Source organism: Carlito syrichta, unplaced genomic scaffold (assembly GCF_000164805.1).
Source record: "Carlito syrichta isolate Samal-C Ts95f unplaced genomic scaffold, Tarsius_syrichta-2.0.1 Scaffold135732, whole genome shotgun sequence".
Taxonomy (NCBI): Eukaryota; Metazoa; Chordata; class Mammalia; order Primates; family Tarsiidae; genus Carlito; species Carlito syrichta.
In genome coordinates, this window is record NW_007079828.1 from 173,463 (window position 1) to 186,693 (window position 13,231).

General features: G+C 49.0%; 1 protein-coding gene across 1 annotated transcript in view; it reads right to left on the reverse strand.

The window, feature by feature from the left end:
- The window catches only part of LOC103250960, a 19,098-nt gene that overhangs the window by 1,438 nt on the left and 4,429 nt on the right, over window positions 1-13,231 (reverse strand). Inside the window, exons 4-5 of the mRNA XM_021708306.1 lie at window positions 8,087-8,162; window positions 2,921-3,092 (exon numbers count right to left, since the gene is read on the reverse strand). Of these exons, the coding sequence (XP_021563981.1) occupies window positions 2,968-3,092; window positions 8,087-8,162 (201 nt within the window). The 3' untranslated portion in view covers window positions 2,921-2,967. The remainder of the gene's footprint in view (window positions 1-2,920; window positions 3,093-8,086; window positions 8,163-13,231) is intronic.

Genomic DNA, 13,231 nt, shown 5'->3' on the forward strand with positions numbered 1-13,231 from the left:
ACTCACCTCAGCCTCCCAAAGGCGCAGGATTACAGGCTGAGCCACCGAGCCCGGCGGATTCCTTTTATAAGAAAAGTCCAGAATAGGCCAGGTGCGGTGGCTCATGCCTGTAATCCCAGCACGTTGGGTGGCCAAGGCAAGAGGACTGCCTGAGCCCAAGAGTTTGAGACCAGCCTGAGCAGCATAGTGAGACCTTGTCTATACATAAAATCTAAAAATTTAGACAGGCATGGTGGCGTGTGCCTGCAGTCCCAGCTATTCGGGAGGCTGAGGCAGAAGGGCTGTCTGAGCCCAGGAGGTCAAGGCTGTGGTGAGCCATGATCCTGCCACTGCATTCCAGCCTGGGCAGAAAGCGAGACCCTGACTCAAAATAAATGTTCAGAATAGGCAAATTCAAGGGGCAGAAACCAGATTAGTGGCTGCCAGAGAATACAGAGGTGGGTAATGGGGAAGGACTGTTTAATGCGCACAGAGTGTTTTTCTTTATCTTTAAAACAATGTTTTTAACATTTTATTTTTCTCATCCACTTGACTGTGTATGTAGGTGATGAAAAAGTTTGAAATTATAGAGAGGTAGTGGTTGTACAACATTATGAATGCATGAAATGCCACTAAATGATATACTTTACATTGGTAACTGAATGTCATGTGAGTTTCACCTCAATTAAAACAAATACTTAAGATAAACACAAATTAAGATACACATGGTTTGCCACCAGCAGGCATTACTTTTTTAGTTAAAAAAAATTCACTTGCCCAGGCCAGGAGTTTCTAACCCTAGGTGTCTGTGCTGGGTCCCGTGCATCCAACTGGCTCAGGAAGAACTTTTCTCTCTCAGGCTCACTCCTGAACCCGGGTTGGACCCATGGATGGAAAGGGCCCAAGGAAAAGAGATACGCCTGACATCTCGTGACGTACACGTGATGTTACCATGCACACAGAGCAGGGTTGCGGCTCTACACCTGCAGGAAGAACGCTGGCCTCACAGGGGACTGTCACAACCCACCTATCAGTGGCAGCCAGCCCTGCCTAGGACTCAACACAGGGACAATGCTACAGCAACGTCAGCCGGGGTGCCTGACTCTCTTCTTGCCTCTGCCACTCCCCAGGGTGGGGTTTTGGTCAAGCTACCTCCCCTCTCCAGGCCTTATTTTTCTGTCACAGGGAAGGAACGACTCACATCGGGGATGTGGCAGTTGCTGTAATTCACAAGTCAAATGCACCACGTGGACAGTGAGAGCCAGGAGCGCCCTGCTGAGCCTGTGGCTGGATGAGTGGATGTGAATGCGAAGGTCTGCCCTGGCTCCAGAGCGAAGATGCTGGCACCGTGCCCCTCACTGCCTCCCTGGATTATGTGAAATTGAAGGAACATCCAGCTCCAAGGTGCTGTTGTTTCTGCACCAGTCTGGGCAGAAGGTATGCTCAGGAAACCAAGAAAAGTTTCAGGCAGAGAGAAAAAGGCAGAGTCTGAATGAACTCACTAGTCAGGGCACAAGAACACAAGTACCTAGGCATAGGTCCCATGAACTCTGATGGGACAGTCAATTTATTAAAAGCCAGAGGCACGCCTACTGGTACGCACTATTGTTCCAGCTACTCAGGAGGCTGAAGTGGGAGGATCACTGAGCCCAGGAAGTCAAGGCTGCTGTAATCTATGATCATACCTGTGAATGGCTATTGCTCTCCAGCCTGGACAACATAGTAAGACCCCATATTTTAAAAACAAACAAAAACAACAACAACAACAAAAAAAGGAACACTGGGCGAGGCATACACTCTAAACCTTGCAGACCACTCTGGGAGACATTACACAGTGCTCTGTCTACTCTCCTGGGCTGTAAGGATTCCCTGACCTTGTGATTTACATTAGACAATAACAAAATATTGCAACTACTACAAAGCAGGTGAACAGTGGACTGAAAAGAACCCAGAGGCTGGAAGTGGTGGATCATGCCTATAAACTCAGCACTTTGGGAGGCTGAGGTGGGACGATCACCTGAGGCCAGGAGTTTAAGACCAGCCTGGAGCCAGCTCAGTGGCTCAGCCTGTAATCCCATGCTTTGGGAGGATGAGGTGAGTGGATTGCCTGAGCCCGCGGGTTCGAGACCTGCCTGGGCAACTTGGCGAGACCTCATCTCTACAATAAATCAAAAAATTAGGTGGGCGTGGTAGCATGTGCCTGTAGTTCCAGTTACTTGGAAGGCTGAGGTGGAAGGATCGCCGGAGCCCAGAGGGTCGAGGCTCGGCCACTGCACTCCAGTCTGGGCAATGGAGTGAGACTCCAACTCAGAAAAAAAAAAAAAAGAAAAAAAGACCAGCCTAGGTAAAAAAGCAAGACCCAACTCTGCCAAAAACAGAAATATCAAGGCTGGGCATGGTGGCATGTGCTTATAGCTCCTGCTGAGGGGAGGCTGAGGTAGGAAGATCGCCTGAGCCCAGGAAGTTGAAGCTGTGGTAAGCTGAGATTGTGCCGTCGCACTCCAGCCTGGGGCACAGAGCAAGACCCTGACTCAAAAATAAAAAAGGCTGGGCTTGGTGGCTCAGCCTGTAATCCCACGCCTTTGGGAGGCTGAGGTGAGTGGATTGCCTGAGCCTGCGGATTCAAGACCCGCCTGGGCAGTGAGACCTGATCTCTACAGTAAATCAAAATATCAGCCGGGCGTGGTAGCACATGCCTGTAATTCCGGCTACTTGGAAGGCTGAGGCGGAAGGTGGAGGCTGCGGTGGCCGGGAGCGGCCACTGCACTCCAGTCTGGGTGACAGAGTGAGACTCCGACTCAAAAAAAAAAAAAAAAAAAAAAAGTGAAAAATAAATAACCCAGGGTGTTCTGCTCCACTCAAGTTCCTGAAGGCCGAGGTGTACCTCTGATGAGAGGTGTGAGCAGCAGGTCTGTTCTACAACTGCTGGGGCCTCACCCACCTGCCTGCCTGGGTTCATCCTGCTGGCCGGGGGTGCCCAGGCACTTGCTACTCGAGGCCGAGGTAGGAAACGGTCTTTCCTGTTTTCTTCAGGGTCTCCAGCAGGGTGTCCATGCTGTGCTCAGATTCAATGCAGACCTTCTTGTTGGGCAGGTCGATGTCAAACTTAACTCCTGCAGGAAGAGGAAGAGGGTGTGGAGAGAGGAAGCAGAGACCCTCCCTGGGACAGCAAGAAAGGGCCCAGACACCTCCACTATGACTCACGGTCACCTTTCCCTGACCCTCTAGCCCAGGGATCAGAAGGCTCTTCCTGGAAAAGGCCAGAGGGTCCCTGCTGCAAGCATGGAGGTCAAATATGGACTCTGTTGTGTACTCTTCTGCAAATTTTTTAACAATCCCCTTAAAAATATAAAAACCATTCTTACCTGTACAAAAATAGGCTGGGGGCTGGAGTTGGCCCATGGGCTGTAGTTTGCTGAATGCTGCTCTATACTCAGGCCTCTTTTAAGTTTTGGGGTTTTCTTTTTTGAGACAGGATCTCGCTCTGAGTACAATGGCACGATCATAGTTCACTGCAACCTTGAACTCCTGGGCTCAAGTGATCCTCCCGCCTCAGTCTCCCAAGTAGTTGGAACTACATGTCTACCATTGGAACACCATACCGTGCTAATTTTTAAAAAAACTTTCCTTGCAGAGATGGGGTCTCACTTTGTTGCCCAGGCTGGTCTCAAACTCTTGGTCTCAAAGTGATCCTTCAACATTAGCCTCCCAAAGTTGCGGGCATTATGGGCTTGAGTCTTTGCACTTGGCCTTAAGGATTTTTTAATTGCAAAAGTAACATAGAGACACCTTTCTTTTGTTTTTTTCTTTTAAGTCAGAGTCTCACTCTGTCACCCAGGCTGGAGGGCAGTGGCACACTCACGGCCACCGCAGCCTTGATCTGTTGGGCTCAGGTTATCCTTCTGCCTCAGCCTTCCAAGTAGCTGGAATTACAGGTATGCACCACCACACCTGGCTCAATTTTTTTTTTATTTTAAAGCAAACACTTCTGAATAAAAGTAGAGAGTCTAAGGGTACCTACTGGTCCTATGCCTAGAGATCACTGCAACAGGTTGGTGTCTATCTACTCTCCCACACAAATAAAAACAATCCCCCAAATGGCATACTACTTAAACAGGTCTTGCCAATATTTCACTTGTTTTCTTTTTCTTTCTTTCTTTTTTTTTATTTTTGAGTTGGGGTCTCACTCTGTCACCCACGCTAGAGTCAATGGCATGATCATGGTTCACTTCAACCTCAACCTCCTGGGCTCAGGCAATCCTTCTGCTTCAGCCTCCTGAGTAGCTGGGACCATAGGCACACACCACCATGCTTGGCTAATTTTTCGATGTTTTGTGGAGACAAGGTCTCACTATGTTGCCCAGGTTGGTTTTGAACTCCTGGACTCAAAGTCCTCCTGCCTTGGCCTCCCAAAGTGCTGGGATTGTAGGTGTGAGCCACCAAATCCAGCTATTTCACTTTTTGATGTCCAGGCTATCCTTCTATCTCAGCACACACAGACTCCATTCTTTTTTATTTTTTATTTATTTTTATTTTTTGAATTGGAGTCTCACTCTGTCGCCCAGGCTGGAGTGCAGTGGCACGCTCATGGCCACCGCAGCCTCAACCTGCTGGGCTCAGGCAATCCTTCCACCTCAGCCTTCCAAGTAGCTGGAACTACAGGCACAAGCCACCATGCCCAGCTAATTTTTTGGTTTATTGTAGAGACTAGGTCTCATCAAGTTGCCCAGACTGATCTTAAACCCCTGGGCTCAGGCATCCCTCTCACCTCTGCCTCCTAAAGTGCTGGGATTATAGGCATGAGCCATCATGCCCGGCTCATTCTTTTTCAAAAGCTATGCAGTCTTCCATAGTGTAGACATACCACACATCCCTCGAATTACTCCATCCCCTGGTGAAGGACATCGAGGATGCTCTGATTTTTCACTATTGCAATAATGCTATTGTAAACATACTTAAGCATATCTTGTACAACTTACAAAAACATTTCCATACCACAAAGTCACAGAATGGAAATTGGGAGGCAACAGAGGTCTAACACATTTTGAATGTTGAGATGTTGCACAATTGCCCTCTTAAATGGCTGTGCCAATGTGAAGCTCCCCAGCAGCACATGGAAGGACCCACAAAGAGTCTTACAGTAACAAGAGGATGCAGCGGGAAAGTCCTAGACGGATTCTAGGCCCAGGCCTCACCACTGACCTCTTGGTGGCCACGGGCAGGCGAGTCCTGCTGCCACATCTGAACATGAAGGAGTCAGGGCCAGCCAGCTCTGTGGCCCTTCCAGATCAAGGAGTCTGTGATCCTTAGCCCAGCACTGTTCTTCTGGGGCCTGCAGGAACTCAGAAAACCAACCTGAGCCTTCTTAAGGGTCACAGGTAGGGAGAGTAGTGAAACCCGCCAAAGTTCAGAGGCAGGTCTTCTAGTACCCGCCAGGGGCCTTAACAATCATATGATGCCGAGCACGGTAGCTCAAGCCTATAATCCCAGCACTTTGGGAGGCCAAGGCGAGAGGATTGCCTGGGTCCAGGGGTTGGAGACCAGTCTGGGCAACTTGGTGAGACCTCAGCTCTACAACAAATCAAAAAAGTAGCTGAGCGTGGTGGTGTATGCCTGTAGTTTCAGCTACTTGGAAGGCTGAGGTGGAGGGATTGCCTGAGCCTAGCAGGCTGAGGCTGCGGTGGCTGTGAGCGTGCCACTGTACTCCAGCCTGGGAGACAGAGTGAGGCTCCAACTCAAAAACCAAACAAACAATCATATGGCACAGAGTTAGTCAGAATCTCTGCATCTGTACATGACAGGTCCCTGGGGGAGAAAGCCCAATGTGTCCTTGCTGCACTCTGGATTTCTCTGTTCAGAAGGTTCTCTCCCTCCTCTTTGGAATCAATATTCTGATAGCATGATGAGCCAGAAGAAGCTCTGGGATAGTTAAACACAGTGGACTTCAGACTGTGTTCCTCAGGGCCCAGGTTCCTGGACAGGTGTCCTTCAGCTGTCAAGAAGGAAAGCAGGCCAGGGACGGTGGCTCATGCCTGTGATCCAACTTTGGGAGACTGAGGCAGGATGATCACTGAGGCCAGGAGTTTGAGACCAGCCTGGGAAACACAGCGAAACCCCAGCTCAACAAAAATGTAAAAAGGAGCCGGGCTCGGTGGCTCAGCCTGTAATCCCAGCGCTTTGGGAGGCTGAGGTGAGTGGACTGCATGAGCCCGCGGGTTCGAGACCCGCCTGGGCAACTTGGTGAGACCGCAGTGCTACAATAAATCAAAAACTAGCCAGGTGTGGTAGCGCACGCTTGTAGTTCCGGCTACTTGGAAGGCTGAGGTGGAAGGATCGCCGGAGACCAGCAGGTCAAGGCTGCGGTGGCCGGGAGCGTGCCACTGCACTCCAGTCTGGGTAACAGAGTGAGACTCTAACTCAAAAAAAAAAAAAAAAAAAAAAAGGAGCCAGGCATGGTGGTGTGTGCCTGCAGTGGCAGCTACTCAGGAGAATGGTGAAGGACACTGAGGAGGATCACTTGAGCCCAGGAGGTTGAGATTGCTGTGAGTTATGATCGTACCACTGTACTCCAGTCTGGGTGACAGAGCAAGATCCTGTCTATAAAAAAAAGGAAAAGAAAAAAAAGCAGTGGGCCTGCCCCACTTCCTCTAACTGTGCCTCTTTCTAGTCAAGAGGCTCCCGGGCAGAGTTTAATTTCCAAAGCATCCACAGCAAAGGCTAGTACAGACTGACATTCCCATGCCACAGCCAGGTGACCCAGGCCCCAGGGAGACAAGTCCAAGCCAGTGGCACGTCAGTCACTAGGTTCTCCCCACTATCTGAGGCTCTCAGATGAGGCTCCCAGTTCACAGGGCTGGAGGCCAGCGCTGACTCGCTGTGGGATTCAACAAGTCCTGGCCACTGGCATCAGCGTCCCCGTTCCACAGATGCAAAGTCTAGCTCAGGGACTGCCCATGAGTTCATATCCATGTGGACATGTGGATGCCATGTGAAAACCAGGTGTCATTATTAGCTAGGGTTTTAAAAACAAAAATCTAGCCAGGCTCGGTGGCTCAGTCTGTAATCCCAGCACTTTGGGAGGCTGAGGTGAGTGGATTGCCTGAGCCCACGGGTTCAAGACCCGCCTGGGCAACTTGGTGAGACCTCATCTCTACAATAAAATCAAAAATTAGCTGGGCGTGGTAGCGCGCGCCTGTAGTTCCAGCTACTTGGAAGGCTGAGGCGGAAGGATCGCCGGAGCCCAGCAGGTTGAGGCTGCAGTGGCCGGGAGCAGCCACTGTACTCCAGTCTGGGTGACAGAGTGAGATTCCAACTCAAAAAGATAAAATAAAATATCAATCAATCAATAAATAAAACGAAAATCTTAGAAGACCGACTAAGCCCAGCACTACAAGGACACTGATCACAACTCAGTCATTATTTCATTCAGGCCCAGGGCCAGATTCCAGTCCTCTCTGGGCCTCAGTTTCCCCAGAGGGCAAGATGAGAATAATAATTTTCTAAGTATGTCCAAAAGAGGTGTCCTAAGAATTCTACACATGACTGATTCAAGATTAATTAAAGGCTGGGTGTAGTGGCTCATGTCTGTAATCCCAGCACTTTGGGAGGCTGAGGCAGGAGGATCGCTTGAGGCCAGAGGATCACTTGAGTCCAGGAGTTTGAGACCAGCCTTGACAACATAGCAAGACTCTGTCTCTACAAAAAAATTTTAAAAGTAGAGAAAACAAATGTGTCATACAGCAAAAGGTATCACTCTGGAGATCACCAACATATTAACTAGTACTGCCAGAGAGCTCCGGAGTTCGCTGTGTTACTAGTTAATTTGACCATATCCCAGCTCTGCCATAGACTGGCTACGTGATCCCAGTCAGGTTACTTAACTTTTCTGACCTTCAGTTCCCTCCAGCTTAAAAGCTACCTGGAATGGTTGTGGTGATTAAATGAGGTGACCACATAAGCCGCTGAGCACAGAGAGGAGCCCAAGACTCATTTTGATTGTACTGCTGCTAGCAGCTTAGACGATAGCCCCTCCTGCCATGCCTGTGTGCATCTGACATGATGCGCACAGACACATCTGTTCCCCCACAACCAAGAGCCATGCACGCACCTCCCAGTTTGTCGAGGACCCGAGATACCGCCTTAGCGCAGCCTTCGCAGGTCATGTCCACGGAGAACTCGTGCTTCTGAAATACACAGGGGACCATGAGCTCGCCCCCACACACCCTCGAGCCTGTAGGCCCACTTGGAGCCAACACAGAGGCAAGGTGCCTGCAGGGGCCTGGCTGGCATGGGCCCCATCAGGAGCCTGTTGCTGAGCCCAGCTCCTTGGCCGTAAGGGGGTGCCACCGAGGGTGTCTGTATCTCGCAGGCTGTATTCAGTGGGTTACCCTAGAAACTCTTCAGCAGTGCTAGAGGGTTGGCTTCAAATGGGTTTTCTCCCAGTCCTACCTTCAAAATGCTAATTCCTAAGCTAAGGGCTTTGTCTCAGGACCAACAACTCTGATGTGGATCCCCAGACTCTGAGCAGTACTGGTCTGGTAGCCCATTTATATATAAGAAATCATTGTCTGCATTAGAGTTACCTGGCAGCTTGCACAGATCACAGGTTCTGATTGGCAGGTCTGGGCCAGGACATTGACGAGGTCTAGTAAGAATCCCAGATAAATCTGCTCTCATGCAAGCACCTTATTCTCAGAAGCAGCATCTGGATCCAGGGAAATGATCTGGTGCCCTGGAGGGTTGGAGGCTGGGCAGCAAGAGATCCCAGTCCCTATGTTCTTCATGTAGCTCTATATCCCAGTCTTCAGGACCTCTATCAAACCAAGGGTCTGAAGGTGAACCCCCAGAAGATAGGGCTTTTGCTCAGATCACCGCTGCATCCCCAATACCTGAAACAGTGCCTGACAGTAGGTGCTTCATACATGGTGTTGGGTGAATGATTGACATGGCTGTTTGAGAACTTCTGGGTTCCTTTCTTTGCTTTCAGACAGAAATTACTTACACCAATACTTCCCCTTATTTTTAAATCTCAGAAAATGAGAACATCTGGAATCAGATCAATCTGGCTTCAGATTCTAGCTCTGGTACCTACTCATTGGGTGGTCCTGAGTAAGTTACTAAACTCCTTCGTGCCTTGGTCTCCACATCTGCAAAATGAGGATAAGAGTTCCTCTCTAGAGTGGTGAGTGGAATGAACAAAGGATTCTAAGTGTGGTACTTGGCACCCAAGATAGCCTCGGTGATCTATTATCTCAGCTGGAATTCTGGGTAAAGCAATATATCTTTTGCCAGAAGACCTCAGGCAAAATCTCTGCCCCAGAGGGGCCAGTTCCCTGCTCTATACCAAAAGGCTCTTAACCAACTCATGTTTTTCCATAACTGCATGGATAAGAATCACCAGGAGCTTGAGGACTGTGCAGCCCTCCAGGCACCTGCCTGTTGGCTCTGTGGATCAGGAGCGGCCCTGAGACTCCATTATTATTTTATTTTATTTGAGTCAGAGCCGTCACTCTGTCACCCAGGCTGGAGCACAGTGGCATGCTCACAGCCATTGCTAAACCTGCTGAGCTCAGGCTCAGACCTTCCAACTCAGCCTTCCAAGTAGCTGGAACCACAGGTGCATGCCACCACACCTGGCTAATTTTTTTCATTTACTGTAGAGACGAGGTCTCGCCATGTTGCTCAGGCTCGTCTTGAACCCCTGAGCTCAGGCAATCTTTTTGCCTCCACCCCCAAAGTGTGAAATTACAGGCATGAGCCACCGTGCCTGACTGAGACCCCATTTTTAGCTTGCTGGGGAGGGACAGGGAGGCAAAACCGCAGAGCTGAGAAAAACAGGGCTGAGTGGCTTCTCAAATGCTTCCCAAGGCTCTAAACACTGTTGTATCTGGGCTGTCATCTGGCTTTACAGAGGACACTGAGACCGAGGGTCAAGCAGCTGGGCTTTCCAGTGCCAGACTGTTCAGTCTTTGTAACTCAGAGACAACTACTTTTACTGAGGCCAAATCTGCAAAATCTGCCTTGAAGAAAATGGTCAAGTTTTCCTTTCTTTTAGTTAGGATTTTTTCAGCTTGTTTCATGACTATCCAATAACAACAATTTCTGGGGGAACAAAGTCTTGGGCATTACAAAATCTTGTCTCAATCTATTAATTTATTTTGAGTCGGGGTCTTACTCTACCAGGCTGGAGTGTAATGGCATGATCATGGCACACAGCAGCCTCGATCTCCTATACTCAGGTGATCCCTTCCACCTCATCCTCCTAAGCAGCTGAGACTACTGACACATGCCACCATGCCCAGGAAATTTTTGGACTTTTTGTAGAGACGAGGACTCATTACGTTTCCTAGGCTGGTCTTGAACTCCTGGGTTCAAGCAATTTTCCCACCTCAGCCTCCCAAAGTGCTGGGATCACAGGTGTGAGCCACTGTGCCCAGCCTACAAAATCTTGTCTGTAGGTCCCATCCCAGATGTCCCGAATCAGAATTCTTATTTTAAAAAGACAACCAGGTCACAGTTTGAGATGGTGTTCTAGAACATGGCGTGGCAAACCACAGCTTACATATGACCTGGTTTTTTTTTTTGAGTTGGAGTCTCATTCTGTCACCCAGGCTGGAGTGTAGTGGCATGCTCCCGGCCACTGCAGCCTTGACCTGCTGGGCTCCGGCGATCCTTCCGCCTCAGCCTTCCAAGTAACTGGAACTACAGGCGTGTGCTATCATGCCCGGCTAATTTTTGATTTATTGTAGAGATGAGGTCTCGCCAAGTTGCCCAGGTGAGTCTTGAACCTGCGGACTCAAGCAATCCACTCACCTCAGCCTCCCAAAGCGCTAGGATTACAGGCTGAGTCACCGAGCCTGGCTATGACCTGGTTTTATAAGCAAAGTTTTGTTGAAACATAGCCAAGCTTATTTGTTTACTTTTGCACTAGAATGGCAGAGCCAAGTAGTTGAAACAGACCCTATGGATCATGAAACCTAACATATTTACTATCTGGCCCTTTAAAAAAGAAGTTTGTTGGCCAGGTATGGTGGCTTATGGCTATAATCCCAGCATTCAGAGAGGCTGAAAAAGGAAGATGGCTTGAGGCCACAAGTTTGAAACCAGCCTGGGCAACACACTGAGACCTCGTTTTTCCACAAAAAGTAAAAAAAATTAGCTGGGCGTGGTGGCATGTGCCTCTAATCTCAGCTACTCAGGAGGTTGAGGCAGGAGGATCATCTGAGCCCACGAGGTCCAGCTGTGATGACTCAGCACTGTGTCACTACACTCCAGCCTGGGTGACACAGTGAGACCTTAACTCAAAAAAAAAACAAACAAAAAAAACAAGCTGGCATGGTGTCCCATGCCTATAATCCCATAATCCCAGCACACTGGCAGGCCGAAGTGAGATGATTGCCTGAGCTCAGGGGTTCGAGACCAGACTGGGCAACTTAGTGAGACCTTGACTCTACAATAGATCAGAAAATTAGCCATGCCTGGTGGCACATGTCTGTAGTTCCAGTTACTTAGAAGGCTAAGGCAGAAGGATCACCTGAGCCCAGCAGGTCAAGGCTAGCCTGTGGTAGCCGTGAGCATGCCACTGCACTCTAATCTGGATGACAGAGTGAGACTCCAACCCCCCCCAAAGAAAATGCTTGTGGAGTCCTGCTCTAGGATAACCAGCAGACAACCAAGAATCATCAGTAGTTTGCACCTGCATACTGACCTAAAGCTCTAAAGGGTTTGCAAGACCAACATGAGAGCTAAGTCTGTGTCAAATCCTGTGTCGTGTATCTAAGGTAGGCCTCACTCAGCCTGCAAGGTGTGGGGGGAGGGGTTTTTTTTCTTACTTTACTCAGGAGGAACATGGAGTTCCTGGGGTCCACTAAGCTGTCTCCAGTCATGTGTCGAGTCCAGACTGAGGATGAATGTGAACCCAGGCCTTTTCTGCTCCTGCTGGTTCTAGAACAGCAGAGTGCACTGCTACCCCCATAACTCTGCCTCTCAGCAATTTGAAGGGCAGGAATAACTTGTTAAGGACCTAAGGTCAACAGATATCTAAAACTTTCTGCTGCTGACTGCAGAAAGTAGGTCTTTCAGCCCCTGTAGTACAAAGGTCAGAAAGCAGCAGGGGACACATTCCAGTTCAGTGCTCTCTTCCCCCACCTCTGAGCGGCAAAAATAAATATGAAGGTGATGAGAAATCTGTTAATAGACAATAATCCACTCTTTACAGGAGAACCTCAAGATCGGTCTACCACTTTGGGCATGACTTTGGGCAGTGCTGGCGCCTCGGGGCCTCTGGGGTCTTTTATAAGGACTTATAAAATGGGTCCTCAAAGTAGACTTTAAAAGTCAAGCCAGGTATGATGGCTCACACATGTAATCCCAGCACTTTGCAAGGGAGAAGCAAGAGGATTGCCAGAGCCCAAGGGTTTGAGACCAGCCTGGGCAATTTGGCAAGACCTCATTTCTACAATAAACTAAAAGAAAAATTAGCCATGCGTGGTGGCATGCCCCCTTACTTCCAGCTACTGGAAAGGCTTAGGCGGAAGGATCACCTGAGCCCAGCAGGTCGATGAGGTTGTGGTGGTCATGGGCATGCCACTGCGCTCCAGCCTGGGTGACAGAGTGAGACTATGACTCTGACAAAAAAAAAAAAATCAGTAAGCCATACAATTCTTTCATAGGATCTCAGAACTGGAAGAGTGGGGCTGGAAGGGGTCATTTTATCCAGAGAAGGAATTCTTTTCCTTTTCTTTTTTCTTTTTTTTGCTCATGGCCACCTCAACCTCGACCTGCTGGACTCAGGTGGTCCTTTCGTCTCAGCCTTCCAAGTAGCTGAAACTACAGGCATGCGCCACCACACCTGGCTAATTTTTTGATTTTATTGTAGAGACGAGGGCTCGCCAAGTTGCCCACCCTGGTCTTGAACCTTGGTCTCAGGCAATCCTTTTGCCTCAGCCTCCCAAAGTGCTGGGATTACAGGCGTGAGCCCCTGTGCCCAGTTGGGATTCTTTTAAAAATATCTTCAAACACTCTAATGACTGGGAGTTTGCTTTGTTCTAAACACTTGACATGCATGATTGCATTTAATCTTCACACAATCCCATGAGGTAGTTACCATAGTTACCATTATTATCCCTTCTTGACTGATGAGGAAACTGAAGTTTAGGAGTTAGGTCACTCAACTCAGGGTGACACAAGTGAGTAGCAGGGCCTGGACTAGATACAGTCTCAAAGCCTCAACTCTTTTTTTTTTTTTTTAATT